This window comes from Ranitomeya variabilis, chromosome 7 (assembly GCF_051348905.1).
Source record: "Ranitomeya variabilis isolate aRanVar5 chromosome 7, aRanVar5.hap1, whole genome shotgun sequence".
NCBI classification, from domain to species: Eukaryota; Metazoa; Chordata; class Amphibia; order Anura; family Dendrobatidae; genus Ranitomeya; species Ranitomeya variabilis.
The window spans coordinates 241,597,788-241,623,003 of NC_135238.1; the positions used below are offsets into that span (position 1 = coordinate 241,597,788).

General features: G+C 47.2%; 1 protein-coding gene across 5 annotated transcripts in view; it reads left to right on the forward strand.

Annotated features, from left to right (window-relative positions):
* Positions 1 to 25,216, forward strand: part of KALRN (kalirin RhoGEF kinase) — a 396,845-nt gene that overhangs the window by 130,471 nt on the left and 241,158 nt on the right. For all 5 annotated transcript variants that reach the window (XM_077273324.1, XM_077273330.1, XM_077273322.1 and 2 more), the window contains exons 15-19: positions 220 to 386; positions 14,657 to 14,776; positions 18,228 to 18,446; positions 18,530 to 18,682; positions 19,277 to 19,391. In XM_077273324.1, the coding sequence (XP_077129439.1) occupies positions 220 to 386; positions 14,657 to 14,776; positions 18,228 to 18,446; positions 18,530 to 18,682; positions 19,277 to 19,391 (774 nt within the window). The remainder of the gene's footprint in view (positions 1 to 219; positions 387 to 14,656; positions 14,777 to 18,227; positions 18,447 to 18,529; positions 18,683 to 19,276; positions 19,392 to 25,216) is intronic.

Genomic DNA, 25,216 nt, shown 5'->3' on the forward strand with positions numbered 1-25,216 from the left:
CCTCCATCATCTGTGGCACCATGCAGGAGATGGTTGGTAGGTGCCACTGGAGCCAGACATGACACTTTACTGTGAATGTGACCTGTAGATGGGGGCATGTAGCTCAGCATGAGGATTATGGGTTGGGTGGTATGTGACTGTGTATGGTGGGCAGACGAGGCGGACGACTGTGGTCAGTGCTGATCAGCGGATGATGTGCTGCTTGTTCCCCTTCTCCAGGCATTGAGCTGATCTGTGAGAAGGACATAGACCTGGCCACGCAGGTGCAAGAATTGCTGGAGTTCCTCCATGAGAAGCAGCACGAGCTGGACCTGAACGCGGATCAGACCCACAAGCGTCTGGAGCAGTGTCTGCAACTGCGCCACCTGCAGGCTGAAGTCAAGCAGGTACGCGCCCCTAGTGTCAGACTATAACGTGTATCTAATGCCATGCACCGCTGTACCACGGTATCTCTAGGAGTGGAAAGAAGGAGCGTGAAGTGTCTGCTGCTCTGCCGTGGTGGGAATCGGAGACAGATTCCCGTCACATATACACTGTGCAGAATTCTCAGCAGTGCAGTTTGTGAAGAGTGTGTGTGTGTGTGTGTGTGTGTGTGTGTGTGTGTGTGTGTGTGTGTGTTTGTTTGTGTGTGTATATATTTATCTCCATCCTCTATATAAAAAGACACACTTGCATGTTTTTTTGCAATATCTGACATGAAATCAGAATAAACCTTTCCTTTTTTAGGTCAATTATTACCATAATTATTAATTTTTGTCAAATGCCAGAATGAGAGAGAGAGTGTGTCATAACACAGCTGTCGGGTAACCCGGGACCAGGTACTCCTTTCCGGGCCCTAACATTGGGGGTGACCTAACATGCCCTGTTCCCCGGGATACTTCTGAAGGTGAAGACGCCAGGGCCTCCGCCCTTGCCTTATCTCCTGAGTCAGCCCTCCATCTGTTCTCTTCCCCCACCCAGGGAAGAGGGGGCGCTACTGTACATTGTAGTACACCAACCCGACAAACAAGGCAACATAGATAAGGGATAACTGAAAACTCCAGGCAAACAAAATATTCCCTCACATGTATCAGAGGAATCTGGGGTGTGTAGGAAGGGGAAGAAACCGAAATAGTCAAGGAAATGGAATTTTCAAGCGTACGAACCAAGCAATAGTCACTAATAACTCCTCCAGCACTCCTTCTTATACCAACTTCTGTTTATTGCCATGCAGCAAGCGCTAACTCTGACAAGGATTAGTAACAGAGCCCAGACAATATTCGAATAAGGAGCGGCTAACCGAGCACAGCTGAGAACAGGGATTAACCCCTGTTCTGTTAGAAGAAATAAACACATTTCAAAAGACGGAGCAGTGCTTCTTCTCAGCACCGGAGTAGGATCAACCAGACGCTGCAGTCTTCTGGCTCTGCTCCGTCACACTAACCCCGTCACAATACCCCCTCTTTAACGAGGTACTTCCGAAATCTCAGGACCAGGCTTATCACAGTGAGCCACGTGAAAAGCCCAAACCAGTCTGGCCGCATGAATGTCAGAAGCTGGTACCCACATCCTCTCCTCAGGACCGTACCCCCTCCAATGTACCAGATACTGAAGCGACTGACAAGACAAGAGTCCAAGACCTTTTCTATCTGGAGCTCCAGATTACCATCGACAACGACAGGAGGATAAGTGGTAGAGGCGATGGTACTGCAGATGCCACGTACATTTTGAGAAGTGAACAATGAAAAATATTATGGATTCTAAAGGTAGGTGGTAAAGCAAGGCTCTATGCTACGGTGTTGATGATGGCTAAGATCTTATAAGGAACCAGTTTCTTCAGCTTATTATTCCTCGAGACAAGCCACACCAAGTCACCAACACACAAGTCCGGACCCACCAAACGTCTCAAACCAGCCACACTCTATCTGGATCCCATCTTCATCAATTTATTAGTCACCCCCTGTCATATGGTAGAAATGGAAGATGAAAACCTTTCCTCCTCTGATAATTGTGGAAAGGTGATTACCATTGAAAGAACTAAACTGATGATTGAACCCATATGCCCCGAAAAACGATTATTTACCGCAAATTCAGCCAACGGTAAATAGGTAACCCAATCCTCCTGATTTTCAGATACAAAACATCTGAGGTGCGTCTCTAAATTCTGGTAAGGCTGTTCAGTCTGCCTGTTAGATTTCAGATGAAAAGCGGAAGAAAATAACAAATGGATCTCCAGACTGGTGCAAAATGGCTTCCAAAACGTGGAGGCAAACTGTACCCCCGATCAGAAAAAATATTGGTCGGGATCCCATGTAATCTAATTGTTTCCCTGTCAAAAATTTGCGCTAAGGATTTGGTGTTAGTCAAAGAGATAAAATGAGACATTTCACTGAATCTATCCACCACCACCAGGATTACAGTATTTCCCCCCGACACCGGAAAATCCGTGATAAATTCAACCAACAAATGAGTCCAAAATCTACTGGGAAATCGCCAAGGGTTGGAGAGACCACGACAGACAAGTATGAGAGATGTTAGAACGCGCACAGACGCTACAGGCGGCTACATACTCCCGGACATCCTGATGACCACCTGGCCACCAAAAATATCAAGTAAGCAGATCAGCGGTGGCTTTATTACCAGGGTGTCCGGCCAACACTGAATCGTGACGTTCACCAAGAACTGTTAGACGAAGATTAACAGGAACAAACAGTTTACCAAGTGGACAGGCAGCAGGGGCGTCCCCCTGAGCGTCAACAACCTCTTTCCAGATCGGAGTATATAGACTAAATCACTTCCCCTTTTTGAAAAATAGGTACCGACTCACACTTATCTCCTTTAACGTTTTTGTTCCCCGGCCTATAAGTACCAAAAAGTTAAACTTGGTAAAGAACAATGCCCACCCGTCGTGGTGTAAGACGTTTCGCTGATTCCATATATCCCATATTCTTATGATCCGTGATTACTATCACTGGGTGAACCGCTCCCTCCAGAAAATGACGCCGCTCCTCAAAAGCCCATTTGATTGCTAATGTTGGGTTCACATTGCGTTGGTGCAATCTGTTCTACGCATGCGTTCAACGGACTGCACCAACGCTAGTGCCTTTTAACCCCTTTCTGACCTCGGACAGGATAGTACGTCCGAGGTCAGAAGCCCCGCTTTCATGCGGGCTCCGGCGGTGAGCCCGCATCAAAGCCGGGACATGTCAGCTGTTTTGAACAGCTGACATGTGCCTGTAATAGGCGCGGGCAGAATCGCGATCTGCCCGCGCCTATTAGTTAAATGCCGCTGTCAAACGCAGACAGCGGCATTTAACTACCGCTTCCGGCCGGGCGGCCGGAAATGATCGCATCGCCGACCCCCCGTCATATGATCGGAGGTCGGCGCTGCTTCTGAATGGTAACCATAGAGGTCCTTGAGACCCTGTGGTCGGCGCTCACAGCACACCTGCATTTCTGCTACATAGTAGCGAACATCAGATCGCTGCTATGTAGCAGAGGCGATCGCGTTGTGCCTGCTTCTAGCCTCCTATGGAGGCTATTGAAGCATGGCAAAAGTAAAAAAAAAAAAAAAAGTGAAAAAAAAAGTGAAAAAAATAAAAAAAATAAGTTTAAATCGCCCCCCTTTCGCCCCAATAAAAATAAATCAATAAAAATTGGTATCACCGCGTTCAGAATCGCCCGATCTATCAATTAAAAAAAAGCATTAACCTGATCGCTAAACAGCGTAGCGAGAAAAAAATTTGAAAAGCCAGAATTACGTTTTTTTGGTCGCCGCGACATTACATTAAAATGCAATAACGGGCGATCAAAAGAACGTATCTACACCAAAATGCTATCATTAAAAACGCCAGCTCGGCACGCAAAAAAATAAGCCCTCAACCGACCCCAGATCATGAAAAATGGAGACGCTACGAGTATCGGAAAATGGCGCAATTTTTTTTTTTTTTTTAAATTTTTTTAGCAAAGTTTGGAATTTTTTTTCACCACTTAGATAAAAAATAACCTAGTCTTGTTAGGTGTCTATGAACTCGTACTGACCTAAAGAATCATAATGGCAGGTCACTTTTAGCATTTAGTGAACCTAGCAAAAAAGCCAAGCAAAAAACAAGTGTGGGATTGCACTTTTTTTGCAATTTCACCGCACTTGGAATTTTTTTCCCGTTTTCTAGTACACAACATGGTAAAACCAATGACGTCGTTCAAAAGTACAACTCGTCCCGCAAAAAATAAGCCCTCACATGGCCAAATTGACCGAAAAAAAAAAAAAGTTATGGCTCTGGGAAGGAGGGGAGCGGCGAAAAATGAACACGGAAAAACGGAAAATCCCAAGGTCATGAAGGGGTTAAAGATCATTTTATGCGATCACGATAGCGCAGATGCTCCACCTACGCTATCGGTGATGGACCCCGGAAACACTGCAGACCGCGTCCGAGGTCCATCACAGAATTTTGGCACATCGTGAACGCATGCCGATTATGACATGCGTTAGCGATGCGCTACATAATGGCAATCAATCAAAATGGCATCCGTTACATAGCGTTAGTGCCGCTGTGTAACGGATGCCGTCAGCACATTGCCATTGACGCAATGTGAACCCTGTCTTAGTTACCTGTTACCAATGTCATAATTTTTCTCAGCCGGTGACAATTTCTTTGAAAAATAAGCACATAGACGCCATTTACCATGAGTCTCACCCTGTGACAATACAGCCCCCACTCCCACCTCAGACACATCGACCTCAACGATAAAAGGCTGAGAGTCGTGAGGCTCGATAAGGATCGGTGCAGAAGAAAAACACCTCTTCAGCGTATCGAATGCCTCCTGGCAGGACTGGACCACCTGGAGAAGTCCGTCCCCTTCCTGGTCATATACGTAAGAGGTTTGGCTACAACCGAAAAGTTCTTTATGAATTTATGGTAGTAGTTAGCGAAACCCAAAAATCTCTGAACGATCCCAATCCAATACTGCGGATTCATGCGAAAACCGATGGAAGACCACACATATCCTGGGAAAGAGATCTCCTCAACTGAGAACATACACTTCTTAGGTTTGTTATATAATTTATTGTCTTGGAGAATCTGTAAGACCTGCCTGACATGTACCTGGCGTGACTCGAGGTCCGGTGAATAAATTAATGTCATCCAGATACATCACCACGAATCTGCCTAAAGATGTCATTAATAAATGAGGGCAGAGCGAGCAGAAGCGAGTCCCAGTACCACAGGCGAGGGCAGAGCGAGCTAAGGAAGTCCTAGTACCACAGGAGAGGGCAGAGCGAGTGCAGGGAGTCCCAATACCACAGGAGAGGGCAGAGCTAATGCAGGGAGTCCCAATACCACAGGAGAGGGCAGAGCGAGTGCAGGGAGTCCCAGTACCACAGGAGAGGGCAGAGCGAGTGCAGGGAGTCCCAGTACTACAGGCGAGGGCAGAGCGAACCAAGGAAGTCCTAGTACCACAGGAGAGGGCAGAGCGAGTGCAGGGAGTCCCAATACCACAGGAGAGGGCAGAGCTAATGCAGGGAGTCCCAATACCACAGGAGAGGGCAGAGCGAGTGCAGGGAGTCCCAGTACCACAGGAGAGGGCAGAGCGAGTGCAGGAAGTCCCAGTACCACAGGAGAGGGCAGAGCGAGTGCAGGGAGTCCCAATACCACAGGAGAGGGCAGAGCGAGTGCAGGGAGTCCCAATACCACAGGAGAGGGCAGAGCGAGTGCAGGGAGTCCCAGTACCACAGGCGAGGGCAGAGCGAGCTAAGGAGTCCCAGTACCAGAGGCGAGGGCAGAGCAAGTGCAGGAAGTCCCAGTACCACAGGAGAGGGCAGAGCGAGTGCAGGGAGTCCCAGTACCACAGGCGAGGGCAGAGCGAACCAAGGAAGTCCTAGTACCACAGGAGAGGGCAGAGCGAGTGCAGGGAGTCCCAATACCACAGGAGAGGGCAGAGCGAGTGCAGGGAGTCCCAATACCACAGGAGAGGGCAGAGCGAGTGCAGGGAGTCCTAGTACCACAGGAGAGGGCAGAGCGAGTGCAGGGAGTCCCAGTACCACAGGAGAGGGCAGAGCCAGCGAAAAGTGTCCTAGTACCACAGGAGAGGGCAGAGGGAGTAATGGAAGTCCTAGTAGCACAGGAGAGGGCAGAGGGAGTCATGGAAGTCCCAGTAACACAGGAGAGGGTAGACCCTCTAGCACATAAGTCAATTACCACAGTGTGCATGGCCTCCATCTGAAGATGCAAGTCTCGGACCACCTGCGTAAAGTGCCCCAGTCTCAAGGGGCGGATTGAATAGCAATAATAGGTATGGGTCTGGACAAAGCATGTGGGATGAGGCCCTGGTCCTGGACAAACCTAGCGTCAACCAAATTAAACCCCACTCCACTGTCCAGGAAGGCGGAAACATCCACCTTTATTTCCACCCATGTATATAGTAGCTGGTAAGAAAAACTATGTCCTACCCACCGATGTCCCGGATTGCCAACGTCCCTGCAATCCGGGCTCACTAGTTTTTCAGGCGTTTGTTTATATAGAGGTCGGGAAGGATATGTCCTCACAAAAAGGCCCTTTTTACCACAAAGGAAACACACTCCCACTTATGCTGGACTGCAGACATATTACCAGCCTGAGACGCTGCTCCCACCTTCATGGGTTCCACAGCAGGCTCAGTACTGGCCGCCCTCGACCCCTGACCTCCCGCACCCGGAGGTGACTCCCTATGTCTCTGGTGAAGACAGCGATCAACCTGAATCGCCAGAGACATGGCCGCCTTAAGGGAGTCAGGAGTCTCATACAGAGCTAAGGCATCTTTTACTCTCGCTGAGAGGCCCTCACAGAACGGACTGCAGAATGCGGGCTCATTCCACCTGGTGTCTGTGGCCCACCTCTGGACCTCAGAGCATTGCTCCTCCGCCGGCCGGTCTCCCTGCTGAAGCTGGCGCAGTGAGGACTCCGCTAAGGAGACGCTATTGGGGTCATCGTGTATAAGACCCAGAGCCCGAAAAAATCCCTCCACCGTCTAAAGCGACTGAGTCAGACTGGAAGGAAAACGCCCATGGAAGGGGGTCCCCCTGAAAGAGCGAGATGGTTATCCCCACACGTAGATCCTCTGTGCCTGAGGATACCGGACGTAACGTGAAGTACAGTTTACAGGACTCTCGGAAACCGGCAAACTTTCACCCCATGGAGAACCTGTCCAGTAATGCCACCTTGGGCTCCACTGTGGTTCGCTGGGGAGATGGCAGTCCCACACCAGATGTATTGGTGTGTGTCACGTACCCGGTTCTCAGCACGTGACTGGGAGTTGCACCTGCAAGGGTTAATCTATCCTCTCACTCAGTCCAGCATTCAGCCTCTGTCATATACTGCAATGGGAGGACCCCGCTCATACACGCTGCCACCACTCACCGAACACACGGGTGATGAGTCCTGGAAATATTACTACTACTGTCTGCCAGTCACCGGGGTCACACACTCTAAGGCTATGGATTCTTTAGAGCGTACAAAGTTCAAACTTAATAAAGTTTTAAGCTTTAATAGAAAGGTACAGGACTTTCAATAACAGGATATAAAAATATGGAAATAAAAAGTGACATACAAATATGCAAAACCGCTATAAAAATAAAGGGAGAAAACTTACAGAAATATCTAAACTTTGCAGTCCGGCATTCTGCTCCCTGAGGGGGGTATTCACTTCAGCTTGGCTGCCCCTCAATCTGTGAGCAACTTTCTATGTGTGAAGGCCTAATTACTATATACTGTATATATATTACTATATCATCACTAAGGAGAAGGGCGGCCATATTACTATATATATTACTATATTACACTGAGGAGAAGGGCGGCCATATTACTATATATATTACTATATCACACTGAGGAGAAGGGCGGCCATATTACTATATATATTACTATATCACACTGAGGAGAACGGTGGCCATATTACTATATATATTACTATATCACACTGAGGAGAAAGGTGGCCATATTACTATATATATTACTATATCACACTGAGGAGAACGGTGGCCATATTACTATATATATTACTATATCACACTGAGGAGAAGGGCGGCCATATTACTATATATATTACTATATCACACTGAGGAGAAGGGCGGCCATATTACTATATATATTATTATATCACACTGAGGAGAAGGGCGGCCATATTACTATATATATTACTATATCACACTGAGGAGAAGGGTGGCCATATTACTATATATATTACTATATCACACTGAGGAGAAGGGCGGCCATACTACTATATATATTACTATATCACACTGAGGAGAAGGGCGGCCATATTACTATATATTACTATATCACACTGAGGAGAAGGGCGGCCATATTACTATATATATTACTATATCACACTGAGGAGAAGGGCGGCCATATTACTATATATATTACTATATCACACTGAGGAGAAGGGCGGCCATATTACTATATATATTACTATATCATACTGAGGAGAAGGGCGGCCATATTACTATATATATTACTATATCACACTGAGGAGAAGGGTGGCCATATTACTATATATATTACTATATCATCACTGAGGAGAAGGGCGGCCATATTACTATATATATTACTATATCACACTGAGGAGAAGGGCGGCCATATTACTATATATTACTATATCACACTGAGGAGTAGGGCGGCCATATTACTATATTTATTACTATATCACACTGAGGAGAAGGGCGGCCATATTACTATATATATTACTATATCACACCAAGTAGAGGGGCGTCCATATTACTATATATATTACTATATCACACCAAGTAGAGGGGCGTCCATATTACTATATATATTACTATATCACACCAAGTAGAGGGGCGACCATATTACTATATATATTACTATATCACACTGAGGAGAAGGGTGGCCATATTACTATATATATTACTATATCACACTGAGGAGAAGGGCGGCCATATTACTATATATATTACTATATCACACCAAGTAGAGGGGCGGCCATATTACTATATATATTACTATATCACACTGAGGAGAAGGGCGGCCATATTACTATATATATTACTATATCATCACTGAGGAGAAGGGCGGCCATATTACTATATATATTACTATAGCACACCAAGTAGAGGGGCGGCCATATTACTATATATATTACTATATCACACTGAGAAGAAGGGCGGCCATATTACTATATATATTACTATATATATTACTATATCACACTGAGGAGAAGGGCGGCCATATTACTATATATATTACTATATCACACTGAGGAGAAGGGCGGCCATATTACTATATATATTACTATATCACACCAAGTAGAGGGGCGGCCATATTACTATATATATTACTATATCACACTGAGGAGAAGGGCGGCCATATTACTATATATATTACTATATCATCACTGAGGAGAAGGGCGGCCATATTACTATATATATTACTATAGCACACCAAGTAGAGGGGCGGCCATATTACTATATATATTACTATATCACACTGAGGAGAAGGGCGGCCATATTACTATACATATTACTATATCACACTGAGGAGAAGGGCGGCCATATTACTATATATATTACTATATCACACTGAGGAGAAGGGCGGCCATATTACTATATATATAACTATCACACTGAGGAGAAGGGCGGCCATATTACTATATATATTACTATATCACACAGGAGAAGGGCGGCCATATTACTATATATATTACTACATCACACTGAGGAGAAGGGCGGCCATATTACTATATATATTACTATATCACACTGAGGAGAAGGGCGGCCATATTACTATATATATTACTATATCGCACTGAGGAGAAGAGCGGCCATATTACTATATATATTACTATATCACACTGAGGAGAAGGACGGCCATATTACTATATATATTACTGTATCACACTGAGGAGAAGGGCGGCCATATTACTATATATATATATATATTACTATATCACACTGAGGAGAAGGGCGGCCATATTACTATATATATTACTATATCACACTGAGGAGAAGGGCGGCCATATTACTATATACAGTGCCTACAAGTAATATTCAACCCCCTGCAGATTTAGCAGGTTTACACATTTGGAATTAACTTGGCATTGTGACATTTGGACTGTAGATCAGCCTGGAAGTGTGAAATGCACTGCAGCAAAAAAGAATGTTATTTCTTTGTTTATTTTTTTTTAAATTGTGAAAAGTTTTTTCAGAGGGTCATTTATTATTCAACCCCTCAACCCCCCAGAATTCTGTTTGGTTCCCCTAAAGTATTAAGAAGTAGTTCAGGCACAAAGAACAATGAGCTTCACATGTTTGGATTAATTATCTCTTTTTCCAGCCTTTTCTGACTATTTAAGACCCTCCCCAAACTTGTGAACAGCACTCAAACATGGTCAACATGGGAAAGACAAAGGAGCATTCCAAGGCCATCAGAGACAAGATCATGGAGGGTCACAAGGCTGGCAAGGGGTACAAAACCCTTTCCAAGGAGTTGGGCCTACCTGTCTCCACTGTTGGGAGCATCATCCGGACGTGGAAGGCTTATTGAACCACTGTTAGCCTTCCACGGCCTGGACAGCCTTTGAAAGTTTCCTCCCGTGCCGAGGCCAGGCTTGTCCGAAGAGTCAAGGCTAACCCAAGGACAACAAGGAAGGAGCTCCGGGAAGATCTCATGGCAGTGGGAACATTGGTTTCAGTCAATACCATAAGTAACGTACTCCACCGCAATGGTCTCCGTTCCAGACGAGCCCGTAAGGTACCTTTACTTTCAAAGCGTCATGTCAAGGCTCGTCTACAGTTTGCTCATGATCACTTGGAGGACTCTGAGACTGACTGGTTCAAGGTTCTCTGGTCTGATGAGACCAAGATCGAGATCTTTGGTGCCAACCACACACGTGACATTTGGAGACTGGATGGCACTGCATACGACCCCAAGAATACCATCCCTACAGTCAAGCATGGTGGTGGCAGCATCATGCTGTGGGGCTGTTTCTCAGCCAAGGGGCCTGGCCATCTGGTCCGCATCCATGGGAAGATGGATAGCACGGCCTACCTGGAGATTTTGGCCAAGAACCTCCGCTCCTCCATCAAGGATCTTAAGATGGGTCGTCATTTCATCTTCCAACAAGACAACGACCCAAAGCACACAGCCAAGAAAACCAAGGCCTGGTTCAAGAGGCAAAAAATCAAGGTGTTGCAGTGGCCTAGTCAGTCTCCTGACATTAACACAATTGAAAACTTGTGGAAGGAGCTCAAGATTAAAGTCCACATGAGACACCCAAAGAACCTAGATAACTTGGAGAAGATCTGCATGGAGGAGTGGGCCAAGATAACTCCAGAGACCTGTGCCGGCCTGATCAGGTCTTAGAAAAGATGATTATTAGCTGTAATTGCAAACAAAGGTTATTCTACAAAATATTAAACCTAGGGGTTGAATAATAATTGACCCACACTTTTATGTTTAAAATTTATAAAAATTCAACTGAGCAACAAAACTTTTTGGTTTGTAAGATTTATGCATCTGTTAATAAATCCTGCTCTTGTTTGAAGTTTGAAGGCTCTAACTTATTTGCATCTTATTAAACCTGCTAAATCTGCAGGGGGTTGAATACTACTTGTAGGCACTGTATATTACTATATCACACTGAGGAGAAGGGCAGCCATATTACTATATATATAACTATATCACACTGAGGAGAATGGCGGCCATATTACTATAAATATTACTATATCACACTGAGGAGAAGGGCGGCCATACTACTATATATATTACTATATTACACTGAGGAGAAGGGCGGCCATATTACTATATATATTACTATATCACACTGAGGAGAAGGGCGGCCATATTACTATATATATTACTATATCACACTGAGGAGAAGGGCGGCCATATTACTATATATATTACTATATCACACTGAGGAGAAGGGCGGCCATATTACTATATATTACTATATCACACTGAGGAGAAGGGCGGCCATATTACTATATATATATTACTATATCACACTGAGGAGAAGGAGGACATATTACTATATATATTACTATATCACACTGAGGAGAAGGGCGGCCATATTACTATATATATATATTACTATATCACACTGAGGAGAAGGGCGGCCATATTACTATATATATTACTATATCACACTAAGGAGAATGGCGGCCATATTACTATATATATTACTATATCACACTGAGGAGAAGGACGGCCATATTACTATATATATTACTATATCACACTAAGGAGAATGGCGGCCATATTACTATATATATTACTATATCACACTGAGGAGAAGAGCGGCCATATTACTATATATATTACTATATCACACTAAGGAGAATGGCGGCCATATTACTATATATATTACTATATCACACTGAGGAGAAGGGCGGCCATATTACTATATATATTACTATATCACACTAAGGAGAATGGCGGCCATATTACTATATATATTACTATATCACACTGAGGAGAAGAGCGGCCATATTACTATATATATTATTATATCACACTGAGGAGAAGGGCGACCATATTACTATATATATTACTATATCACACTGAGGAGAAGGGCGGCCATATTACTATATATATTACTATATCACACTGTGGAGAAGAGCGGCCATATTACTATATATATTACTATATCACACTGAGGAGAAGGGCGGCCATATTACTATATATATTACTATATCACACTAAGGAGAATGGCGGCCATATTACTATATATATTACTATATCACACTAAGGAGAATGGCGGCCATATTACTATATATATTACTATATCACACTGAGGAGAAGAGCGACCGTATTACTATATATATTACTGTATAACACTGAGGAGAAGGGCGGCCATATTACTATATATATTACTATATCACTGAGGAGAAGGGCGGCCATATTACTATATATATTACTATATCACACTGAGGAGAAGGGCGGCCATATTACTATATATATTACTATGTCACACTGAGGAGAAGGGCGGCCATATTACTATATATATTACTATATCACACTGAGGAGAAGGGCGGCCATATTACTATACATATTACTATATCACACTGAGGAGAAGGGCGGCCATATTACTATATATATTACTATATCACACTGAGGAGAAGGGCGGCCATATTACTATATATATTACTATATCACACTGAGGAGAAGGGCGGCCATATTACTATACATATTACTATATCACACTGAGGAGAAGGGCGGCCATATTACTATATATATTACTATATCACACTGAGGAGAAGGGCGGCCATATTACTATACATATTACTATATCACAATGAGGAGAAGGGCGGCCATATTACTATATATATTACTATATCACACTGAGGAGAAGGGCGGCCATATTACTATATATATTACTATATCACACTGAGGAGAAGGGCGGCCATATTACTATACATATTACTATATCACACTGAGGAGAAGGGCGGCCATATTACTATATATATTACTATATCACACTGAGGAGAAGGGCGGCCATATTACTATACATATTACTATATCACAATGAGGAGAAGGGCGGCCATATTACTATATATATTACTATATCACACTGAGAAGAAGGGCGGCCATATTACTATATATATTACTACATCACACTGAGGAGAAGGGCGGCCATATTACTATATATATTACTATATCACACTGAGGAGAAGGGGGCCATATTACTATATATATTACTATATCACACTGAGGAGAAGGGCGGCCATATTACTATATATATTACTACATCACACTGAGGAGAAGGGCGGCCATACTACTATATATATTACTATATCACACTGAGGAGAAGGGCGGCCATAATACTATATATATTACTATATCACACTGAGGAGAAGGGCGGCCATATTACTATATATATTACTACATCACACTGAGGAGAAGGGCGGCCACATTACTATATATATTACTATATCACACTGAGGAGGAGGGCGGCCATATTACTATATATATTACTATATCACACTGAGGAGAAGGGCGGCCATATTACTATATATATTACTATATCACACTGAGGAGGAGGGCGGCCATATTACTATATATATTACTATATCACACTGAGGAGAAGGGCGGCCATATTACTATATATATTACTATATCACACTGAGGAGGAGGGCGGCCATATTACTATATATATTACTATATCACATTAAGTAGAGGGGCGGCCTTATTACTTTGTATTACTATATCACACTGAGGAGAAGGGCGGCCATATTACTATATATATTACTATATCACACTGAGGAGAAGGGTGGCCATATTACTATATATATTACTATATCACACTGAGGAGAAGGGGGCCATATTACTATATATATTACTATATCACATTAAGTAGAGGGGCGGCCTTATTACTTTGTATTACTATATCACACTGAGGACACAATGTGACGTATATAGGAGCACAGTCACACTACGTGGGATGTGGGGTGTCTGGGCCTCCTCTCCTATTGGTTCTGCTTGGACACTTGACACTTTTGTGTGACTTTATTAGTGGCTGTAGTGGTTGTCACCTGACTCCAGGTCCCGTGAGTTGCGTGATTGGGTCATATTTCCGTGTCCTCTCTGGAGCAATTAGTCTCTTATTAACATAAACTTTGCTTTCTTTTTTGCCCAGTGGTGGTCGGGGCAGTGATGGCTGACATGTCCTCTCTCTCTTCCAGGTGTTGGGATGGATTCGTAATGGGGAGTCCATGTTGAACGCCAGCCTGGTGAACGCCAGCTCCTTGTCTGAGGCCGAGCAGCTCCAGAGGGAACACGAGCAATTCCAGATGGCGATCGAGGTAATTGAACGGGGAGAGAAGTCCTGCAGACAATTATTCTGCTATAATCTGCAATCTTAAAGGGATAGTGACCCCAAAGCCTGATGACTTTGTTCAGTATGCACATTGAAATGATTTACAACAAGGGAGCATTCGCAACTGACTCTCACAGGTGTATTGATGCTATTGGACTATTCCTAGCCTACCCTTGTGCATCACTGTCCTGGGTGATTTCCCTCGCTTTGCTATGACTCTCCTGGGTGATCGCCCTCGCTGTGACGTGTGACTCTGCCGAGTAATCGCCCTCGCTGTGACGTGTGACTCGCCCGGGTGATCGCCCTCGCTGTGACATGTGACTCTCCCGGGTGATCGCCCTCGCTGTGACGTGTGACTCTCCCGGGTGATCGCCCTCGCTGTGACGTGTGACTCTCCCGGGTGATCGCCCTCGCTGTGACGTGTGACTCTGCCGAGTAATCGCCCTCGCTGTGACGTGTGACTCTCCCGGGTGATCGCCCTCGCTGTGACGTGTGACTCTCCCGGGTGATCGCCCTCGCTGTGACGTGTGACTCTCCCGGGTGATCGCCCTCGCTGTGACGTGTGACTCTCCCGGGTGATCGCCCTCGCTGTGACGTGTGACTCTGCCGAGTAATCGCCCTCGCTGTGACGTGTGACTCTCCCGGGTGATCGCCCTCGCTGTGACGTGTGACTCTCCCGGGTGATCGCCCTCGCTGTGACGTGTGACTCTGCCGAGTAATCGCCCTCGCTGTGACGTGTGACTCTGCCGAGTAATCGCCCTCGCTGTGACGTGTGACTCTGCCGAGTAATCGCCCTCGCTGTGACGTGTGACTGTTGCGGGTGATCGCCCTCGCTGTGACAAGTGACTCTTCCAGGTGTTCGCCCTTGCTGTGACGTGTGACTCTGGCGGGTGATCGCCCTCGCTGTGACGTGTGACTCTGGCGGGTGATCGCCCTCGCTGTGACGTGTGACTCTGGCGGGTGATCGCCCTCGCTGTGACGTGTGACTCTGGCGGGTGATCGCCCTCACTGTGACATGTAACTCTCCCTGGTGATCGCCCTCTCTGTGACGTGTGACTCTCACGGGTGATCGCCCTCGCTGTGACGTGTGACTCTCGCGGGTGATCGCCCTCGCTGTGACGTGTGACTCTGCCAAGTAATCGCCCTCGCTGTGACGTGTGACTCTCGCGGGTGATCGCCCTCGCTGTGACGTGTGACTCTCGCGGGTGATCGCCCTCGCTGTGACGTGTGACTCTCGCGGGTGATCGCCCTCGCTGTGACGTGTGACTCTCGCGGGTGATCGCCCTCGCTGTGACGTGTGACTCTACCGGGTGATCGCCCTCGCTGTGACGTGTGACTCTACCGGGTGATCGCCCTCGCTGTGACGTGTGACTCTGGGGGGTGATCGCCCTCGCTGTGACGTGTGACTCTCCCGGGTGATCGCCCTCGCTTTGACGTGTGACTCTCCCGGGTGATCGCCCTCGCTGTGACGTGTGACTCTGCCGAGTAATCGCCCTCGCTGTGACGTGTGACTCTGGCGGGTGATCGCCCTCGCTGTGACGTGTGACTCTTGCGGTGATCGCCCTCGCTGTGACGTGTGACTCTTGCGGTGATCGCCCTCGCTGTGACGTGTGACTCTGCCGAGTAATCGCCCTCGCTGTGACGTGTGACTCTGCCGAGTAATCGCCCTCGCTGTGACGTGTGACTCTTGCGGTGATCGCCCTCGCTGTGACGTGTGACTCTTCCAGGTGTTCGCCCTTGCTGTGACGTGTGACTCTGGCGGTGATCGCCCTCGCTGTGACGTGTGACTCTGGCGGGTGATCGCCCTCGCTGTGACGTGTGACTCTTGCGGTGATCGCCCTCGCTGTGACGTGTGACTCTTGCGGTGATCGCCCTCGCTGTGACGTGTGACTCTTCCAGGTGTTCGCCCTTGCTGTGACGTGTGACTCTGGCGGGTGATCTCCCTCGCTGTGACGTGTGACTCTGGCGGGTGATCGCCCTCGCTGTGACGTGTGACTCTTGCGGTGATCGCCCTCGCTGTGACGTGTGACTCTTCCAGGTGTTCGCCCTTGCTGTGACGTGTGACTCTTGCGGTGATCGCCCTCTCTGCGACGTGTGACTCTTGCGGGTGATCGCCCTCGCTGTGACGTGTGACTCTGCCGAGTAATCGCCTTCGCTGTGACGTGTGACTCTCGCGGGTGATCGCCCTCGCTGTGACAAGTGACTCTTCCAGGTGTTCGCCCTTTCTGCGACGTGTGACTCTGGCGGGTGATCGCCCTCGCTGTGACGTGTGACTCTGGCGGGTGATCGCCCTCGCTGTGACGTGTGACTCTTGCGGTGATCGCCCTCGCTGTGATGTGTGACTCTCCCGGGTGATCGCCCTCGCTGTGACGTGTGACTCTTGCGGTGATCGCCCTCGCTGTGACGTGTGACTCTTCCAGGTGTTCGCCCTCGCTGTGACGTGTGACTCTTGCGGTGATCGCCCTCGCTGTGACGTGTGACTCTTGCGGTGATCGCCCTCGCTGTGACGTGTGACTCTTGCGGTGATCGCCCTCGCTGTGACGTGTGACTCTTGCGGTGATCGCCCTCGCTGTGACGTGTGACTCTTGCGGTGATTGCCCTCGCTGTGACGTGTGACTCTTGCGGTGATCGCCCTCGCTGTGACGTGTGACTCTTGCGGTGATCGCCCTCGCTGTGACATGTGACTCTTCCGGGTAATCGTCCTTGCTGTGATGTGTGACTCTTGCGGTGATCGCCCTCGCTGTGATGTGTGACTCTCCCGGGTGATCGCCCTCGCTGTGACGTGTGACTCTTGCGGTGATCGCCCTCGCTGTGATGTGTGACTCTCCCGGGTGATCGCCCTCGCTGTGACGTGTGACTCTTGCGGTGATCGCCCTCGCTGTGACGTGTGACTCTTCCAGGTGTTCGCCCTCGCTGTGACGTGTGACTCTTGCGGTGATTGCCCTCGCTGTGACGTGTGACTCTTGCGTTGATCGCCCTCGCTGTGACGTGTGACTCTTGCGGTGATCGCCCTCGCTGTGACGTGTGACTCTTGCGGTGATCGCCCTCGCTGTGACGTGTGACTCTTGCGGTGATTGCCCTCGCTGTGACGTGTGACTCTTGCGGTGATCGCCCTCGCTGTGACGTGTGACTCTTGCGGTGATCGCCCTCGCTGTGACATGTGACTCTTCCGGGTAATCGTCCTTGCTGTGACGTGTGACTCTTGCGGTGATAGCCCTCTCTGTGACGTGGGACTCTGCTGGGTGATCGCCCTCGCTGTGACGTGTCACTCTCCTTGGTGATCGCCCTTGCGGCGGTGGTGAATTTTTGTGCTCTCCTTAGTTTGCCTGGACTCGTTGCTCCCTGGTTTCTCGGCTCTCTTGTTTCGTGGCTCTCTTGTTTCGTGGCTCCCTGTTCTCGTGGCTCTCCGATCACATGGTCTCCTCTTTTTTACACAGTCCCTGTTTCACGCCAGCTCCTTACAGAAGACGCACCAGAGCGCTCTGCAGGTGCAGCAGAAGGCGGAGGCGCTGCTCCAGGCTGGCCATTACGATGCGGACGCCATCCGGGAGTGCGCAGAGAAGGTCGCCATGCACTGGCAGCAGCTCATGCTGAAGATGGAGGACCGATTGAAGCTGGTGAATGCCTCGGTGGCTTTCTACAAAACCTCAGAGCAGGTGGGTGACTGCGTGCAGCAGGACGAGGGATGGGGGATCTTACACATAATCCGCCGTCATGTCTCCTCCTTGTCCTGGTCTAGGTTTGCAGTGTCTTAGAAAGCCTGGAGCAGGAATATCGGAGGGACGAGGACTGGTGCCGGGGACACGATAAACTAGGACCATCTCAGTCCGACATGGACCATGTGATGCCGCTGATAAGCAAACACTTGGAGCAGAAGGAAGCCTTCCTCAAGGTGATGGGCGGAGCATCTTCTTTAAGGGTGGGACCTGTGCTAAGCAGGGGAGTGTCATGTATTTTACATTGTAAGGTGCAGCCCCCGACCCTGAGCCGCGGCCCCTCTATAATGTTTGCTCCTCCGGGGCCATATAATACAGTGTCAGGTGCAGCCCCCGACCCTGAGCCACGGCCCCTCTGTAATGTCTGCTCCTCCTGGGCTGTATAATAGTGTCAGATGCAGTCCCGACCCTGAGCCGCGGCCCCTCTATAATGTCTGCTCGTCCGGGGCCGTATAATACAGTGTCAGGTGCAGCCCCCGACCCTGAGCTGCGGCCCCTCTATAATGTCTGCTCCTCTGGGTTCGTATAATACACAGTGTCAGGTGCAGCCCCCGACCCTGAGCTGCGGCCCCTCTATAATGTCTGCTCCTCTGGGGCCGTATAATACACAGTGTCAGGTGCAGCCCCCGACCCTGAGCCGCGGCCCCTCTATAATGTCTGCTCCTCTGGGGCTGTATAATACAGTTTCAGGTACAGTCCCCGACCCTGAGCTGCGGCCCCTCTTTAGTTTTGTCTGTCACCATATTATTCCACCCCCATGTCTTCCGCAGGCCTGCACGTTGGCGCGGAGAAATGCTGAAGTTTTCTTAAAATACATTCACCGTAACAACGTCAGCATGCCAGGAGTGGCCCCACATACACGAGGGCCCGAGCAACAGGTAAAAGGTGAGTCCTGCCACACATTGATTAGGGTGGTCTCTTCTCTGGGATTGCTGCTGCTCTGGTCGCCATCTACGATGGGTCGTGGCTAGTGGCTGCACCCTACAGAGGTCCATCGCCCATCTGATTGTGCAGCCCGACCCTGGAAATATAGGGAAGCAGGAGACGGGTGTGGCTTGTGGAGTCTCCCCAGCCTCTCCTGCGGGGGCCGGAGTGATGGCCGTTATTGGAGATTACTGGCAATGCCCAGTGTCACAGATCCCTCTCCATGCTGTCACTAATATGTCACATACCTGCTTTCAGCACGTGATTGGGGATTGTGCCTGCAATGGTTAATCTATCTCCCCTCTCTGTACAGCATTCAACCTCTGTCCTATGCTGTAATGGGAGCATAAATCACACACTCACCCAGGCCACACACCCGCTCATACATGCTGCCACAACTCACCAAATACACAGGCGATGAGTCCCGGAAATATTAATACTAATACTGTCTACGACTCATAAGGCTTACACACCTTAGGCTATGGATTCTTTAGAACATACAAGGTTCAACTGTTTTATGCTTTAATACAAAAAGGTTCAGCGCTTACAGTAAAGAAAAAGGTATAAAAATATGGTGTCACGGATCCCTTCTCCGTGGTGTCACTTATTCGTCACGTGCCTGCTCTCACACATGAGGGTTAATCTATCTCCCCACTCTCTCAGTCCAGCATTCAACCTCTGTCCTATGCTGTAATGGGAGCATAAATCACACACCGACCTAGGCCACACACCCGCTCATACACGCTGCCACCACTCATCGAATACACGGGCGATGAGTCCCAGAAAATAATACTAATAAAAATATGTCTATCACTCATAGGGCTCACACACCTTAGGCTATGGATTCTTTTAGAACATTCAAGGTTCAACTGGTTAAAGATTTATACTTTAATAAGAAAAGGTTCAATGCTTACAATAAGAAAAGGTATACAAATATGATAAAAAGACATACAACTTATGCAAAACAGTATCAAAATAAACAGGAGAAACTTACAGAAATTATCTAACTGGTAGTTGCTTTCAGCTCCCTGAGGGTAGGATGAATGTAGATTGGATCACATCAGCTTCTCGGGCTGCCCCCTGTTGTGAATTCTGCTCTTGGGTTCCCTCCGGTGGTTGTTGATAGTAATGCAGTTGTCCCTGGGTTGCAATCCTGGGCTGGTGTCCGTGCTGATTGCAGCTCTGACTGGGATATTTAGGTGTGCAGGATTCTTTAGCCCTTGCCAGTTGTCCATTGTTCTTGGAGGTTTTGCATCTCTTTCTGGTTCCTCCTGACCTGCTGCCAAATCAGCAAAGATAAGTGTCTGGTTTTTTGTTTCTACAGCACACATGCTGTGTGCTTTACAATTCAGTGCTCTTCATGGTTTTTTCTTGTCCAGCTTAGACTGTGTTTGGATATTTTCAGTCAAGTTGGATTCTCAGGAGAAGCAGATATACATTCCATGTCTTTAGTTAGATGGTGGAATTTTTGTATTATCTGCTGTGGATATTTTTAGGGTTTTAATACTGACCGCTTAGTATTCTATCCTATCCTTTTCTATTTAGCTAGCGTGGCCTCTTTTGCTAAATCCTGATTTCTGCCTGCGTGTGTCTTTTCTTCTCCTACTCACAGTCATTATTCGTAGGGGGCTGCCTATCCTTTGGGGTTCTGCTCTAATGCAAGATAGAATTCCCATTTCCATCTATAGGGGTATTTAGTCCTCCGGCTGTGTCGAGGTGTCTAGGATGTGTTAGGTACACCACGCGGCTACTTCTAGTTGCTGTGTCAGTTTAGGGTTTGCGGTCAGTATAGGTTCCACCTACTCCTGAGAAAGTCCATGCGGCTCCAAGGTCACCAGATCATAACAGTACAACTGGCCAGCAATTAGTTAAATGCATCTCAGAAGAAGGGAAGAAAGGTGTTGAGCCATTTTTTTTTCCGTAGCCTGTTTTGTCTTTCCTTCCCTCTTTTTTTCTGGGTGGCTGAGGAGTCTTGTGCTAGCATGGATGTTCAGGGATTAGCTTCTCGTGTAGACCAGCTTGCTGCTAGGGTACAGGGTATTTCTGATAATATTGTTCAGATTCCAGTTTTAGAGCCTAAGATTCCTACTCCTGATTTGTTTTTTGGGGACAGGTCCAAATTTTTGAGTTTTAAAAACAATTGTAAACTGTTTTTTGCTCTGAGACCTCGATCCTCTGGTGATTCCATTCAGCAAGTTAAAATTGTCATCTCCCTGCTGCGTGGCGATCCACAAGATTGGGCATTTTCCCTGGAATCTGGCCTTACTTAATGTAGACGCCTTTTTTCAGGCTTTAGGATTATTATATGATGAACCAAATTCTGTGGATCAAGCGGAGAAGACCTTGTTGGCCCTGTCTCAGGGTCAAGAAGCGGCAGAATTGTATTGTCAGAAATTTAGAAAATGGTCTGTGTTGACCAAATGGAATGATGATGCTTTGGTGGCAATTTTCAGAAAGGGTCTTTCTGAATCCGTTAAAGATGTTATGGTGGGGTTTCCCACGCCTGCAGGTCTGAGTGATTCTATGTCTCTGGCCATTCAGATTGTTCGGCGCTTGCGGGAGCGCAGAACTGTGCGCGCTGTGGCGTTGTCCTCAGAGCAGATGCCTGAGCCAATGCAGTGTGATAGGATTCTGTCTAGAACAGAACAACGGGGATTCAGACGTCAGAATAGGTTGTGTTTTTATTGTGGCGATGCTTCTCATGTCATTTCAGTCTGCCCTAAGCGTACCAAGAGGATCGCTAGTTCATTTACCATCAGTACTGTACAACCTAAATTTCTGTTATCTGTGTCCTTGATTTGCTCATTGTCATCATTTTCTGTCATGGCATTTGTGGATTCAGGCGCCGCTTTGAACTTAATGGACTTTGAGTTTGCCAGGCGTTGTGGTTTTCCCTTAGTCTTTGCAGAACCCTATTCCTTTAAGGGGCATTGATGCTACACCTTTGGCTAAAAATAAGCCCCAGTTCTGGACACAGGTGACCATGTGCATGGCACCAGCCCATCAGGAAGATTGTCGATTTCTGGTGTTGCATAATTTGCATGATGTTATCGTGCTGGGTTTCCCGTGGTTACAGGTGCATAATCCGGTATTAGATTGGAAATCTATGTCTGTGACTAGTTGGGGTTGTCAGGGAGTTCATAATAACGTTCCTTTGATGTCAATCTCCTCTTCCCCCCCCTTCTGAAATTCCAGAGTTCGTGTCTGATTTTCAGGATGTGTTCAATGAGCCCAAGTCCAGTTCCCTTCCACCGCATAGGGACTGTGATTGTGCTATTGATTTGATTCCAGGCTGTAAGTTTCCTAAGGGCCGACTTTTCAACCTGTCTGTGCCTGAACATACCGCCATGTGGAGTTATGTTAAGGGGTCTTTGGAGAAAGGGCATATTCGGCCATCTTCTTCACCGTTGGGAGCAGGATTTTTTGTTGTTGCTAAGAAGGATGGTTCCTTGAGACCCTGTATTGATTATCGCCTCTTGAATAAGATCACGGTCAAGTTTCAATACCCTTTACCTCTGCTTTCCGATTTGTTTGCCAGGATTAAGGGGGCTAGTTGGTTTACGAAGATTGACCTTCGGGGGGCATATAATCTTCTTCGTATTAAGCAGGGTGATAAATGGAAAACGGCGTTTAATACGCCCGAAGGCCATTTTGAATACCTTGTGATGCCATTCGGGCTCTCTAATGCTCCATCTGTTTTTCAGTCCTTCATGCACGATATCTTCCGGACTTACCTTGATAAATTCATGATTGTATATTTGGATGACATTTTAATTTTTTCCGATGATTGGGAGTCTCATGTGAAACAGGTCAGGATGGTATTTCAGATCCTTCGTGATAATGCTCTGTTTGTGAAGGGGTCTAAGTGTCTCTTTGGAGTGCAGAAGGTTTCTTTTTTGGGCTTCATTTTTTCTCCCTCATCTATAGAGATGGATCCGGTTATGGTTCAGGCCATTCATGATTGGATTCAAACCACATCCGTGAAGAGCCTTTAGAAATTTTTGGGCTTTGCTAATTTTTATCGCCGTTTCATTGCTAACTTCTCCAGTGTGGTTAAACCCTTGACCGATTTGACGAAGAAAGGCGCTGATGTGACGAATTGGTCCTCTGCGGCTGTCTCTGCCTTTCAGGAGCTTAAACGCCGATTTACTTCTGCCCCGGTGTTGCGTCAACCGGATGTTTCTCTTCAGTTTCAGGTTGAGGTTGATGCTTCTGAGATTGGGGCAGGGGCCGTTTTGTCTCAGAGGGATCCTGTTGGTTCCTTGATGAAACCGTGTGCCTTCTTTTCCCGTAAGTTTTCGCCTGCTGAACGCAATTATGATGTCGGCAATCGGGAGTTGTTGGCTATGAAGTGGGTGTTTGAGGAGTGGCGACATTGGCTTGAGGGAGCTAAGCACCGTATTGTGGTCTTGACCGATCATAAAAATCTGATTTATCTCGAGTCTGCCAGACGGCTGAATCCTAGACAGGCTCGATGGTCCTTGTTTTTTTCCCGTTTTGATTTTTTGGTCTCGTGTCTTCCGGGTTCTAAGAATATTAAGGCTGATGCCCTCTCTAGGAGTTTCTTGCCTGATTCTCCTGAGGTATTTGAGCCTGTCGGCATTCTGAAAGAAGGGGTGGTCCTTTCTGCCATTTCCCCTGATTTACGACGGGTTCTTCAGGAATTTCAGGCTGACAAACCTGATCGCTGTCCAGTGGGGAAACTGTTTGTTCCTGATAGATGGACTAGTAGAGTGATTTCTGAGGTTCATTGTTCTGTGTTGGCTGGCCATCCTGGTATTTTTGGTACCAGAGAATTGGTTGGTAGGTCCTTTTGGTGGCCTTCTTTGTCACGTGATGTGCGTTCTTTTGTGCAGTCCTGTGGGACTTGTGCGCGGGCCAAGCCTTGTTGTTCCCGTGCTAGTGGGTTGCTTTTGCCCTTGCCGGTCCCTGAGAGGCCCTGGACGCATATTTCTATGGATTTTATTTCTGATCTTCCGGTTTCCCAGAAGATGTCGGTCATCTGGGTTGTTTGTGACCGGTTCTCTAAGATGGTCCATTTGGTGCCTTTGCCTAAATTGCCTTCCTCTTCTGATTTGGTTCCGTTGTTTTTTCAGCATGTGGTTCGTTTGCATGGTATTCCGGAGAATATTGTGTCCGACAGAGGTTCCCAGTTAGTTTCTAGGTTTTGGCGGGCCTTTTGTGCTAGGCTGGGCATTGATTTGTCTTTTTGTTCCGCATTTCATCCTCAGACAAATGGCCAGACCGAGCGAACTAATCAGACTTTAGAAACTTATCTGAGATGCTTTGTGTCTGCTGATCAGGATGATTGGGTGGCTTTCTTGCCATTGGCCGAGTTTGCCCTTAATAATCGGGCTAGTTCGGCTACCTTGGTTTCGCCCTTCTTTTGTAATTTTGGTTTTCATCCTCGTTTTTCTTCTGGGCAGGTTGAGCCTTCTGACTATCCTGGTGTGGATTCTGTGGTTGACAGGTTGCAGCAGATTTGGGCTCATGTGTTGGACAATTTGGTATTGTCTCAGGAGGAGGCTCAACATTTTGCTAACAGTCATCGGTGTGTTGGTTCCCGGCTTCGGGTTGGGGATTTGGTCTGGTTGTCTTCCCGTCATGTTCCTATGAAGGTTTCTTCCCCTAAGTTTAAGCCTCGCTTTATTGGTCCTTATAGGATTTCTGAGATTAATAATCCGGTGTCTTTTCGATTGGCCCTTCCGGCTTCTTTTGCTATCCATAATGTCTTCCATAGATCTTTATTGCGGAAATATGTGGTGCCCGTTGTTCTCTCTGTTGAT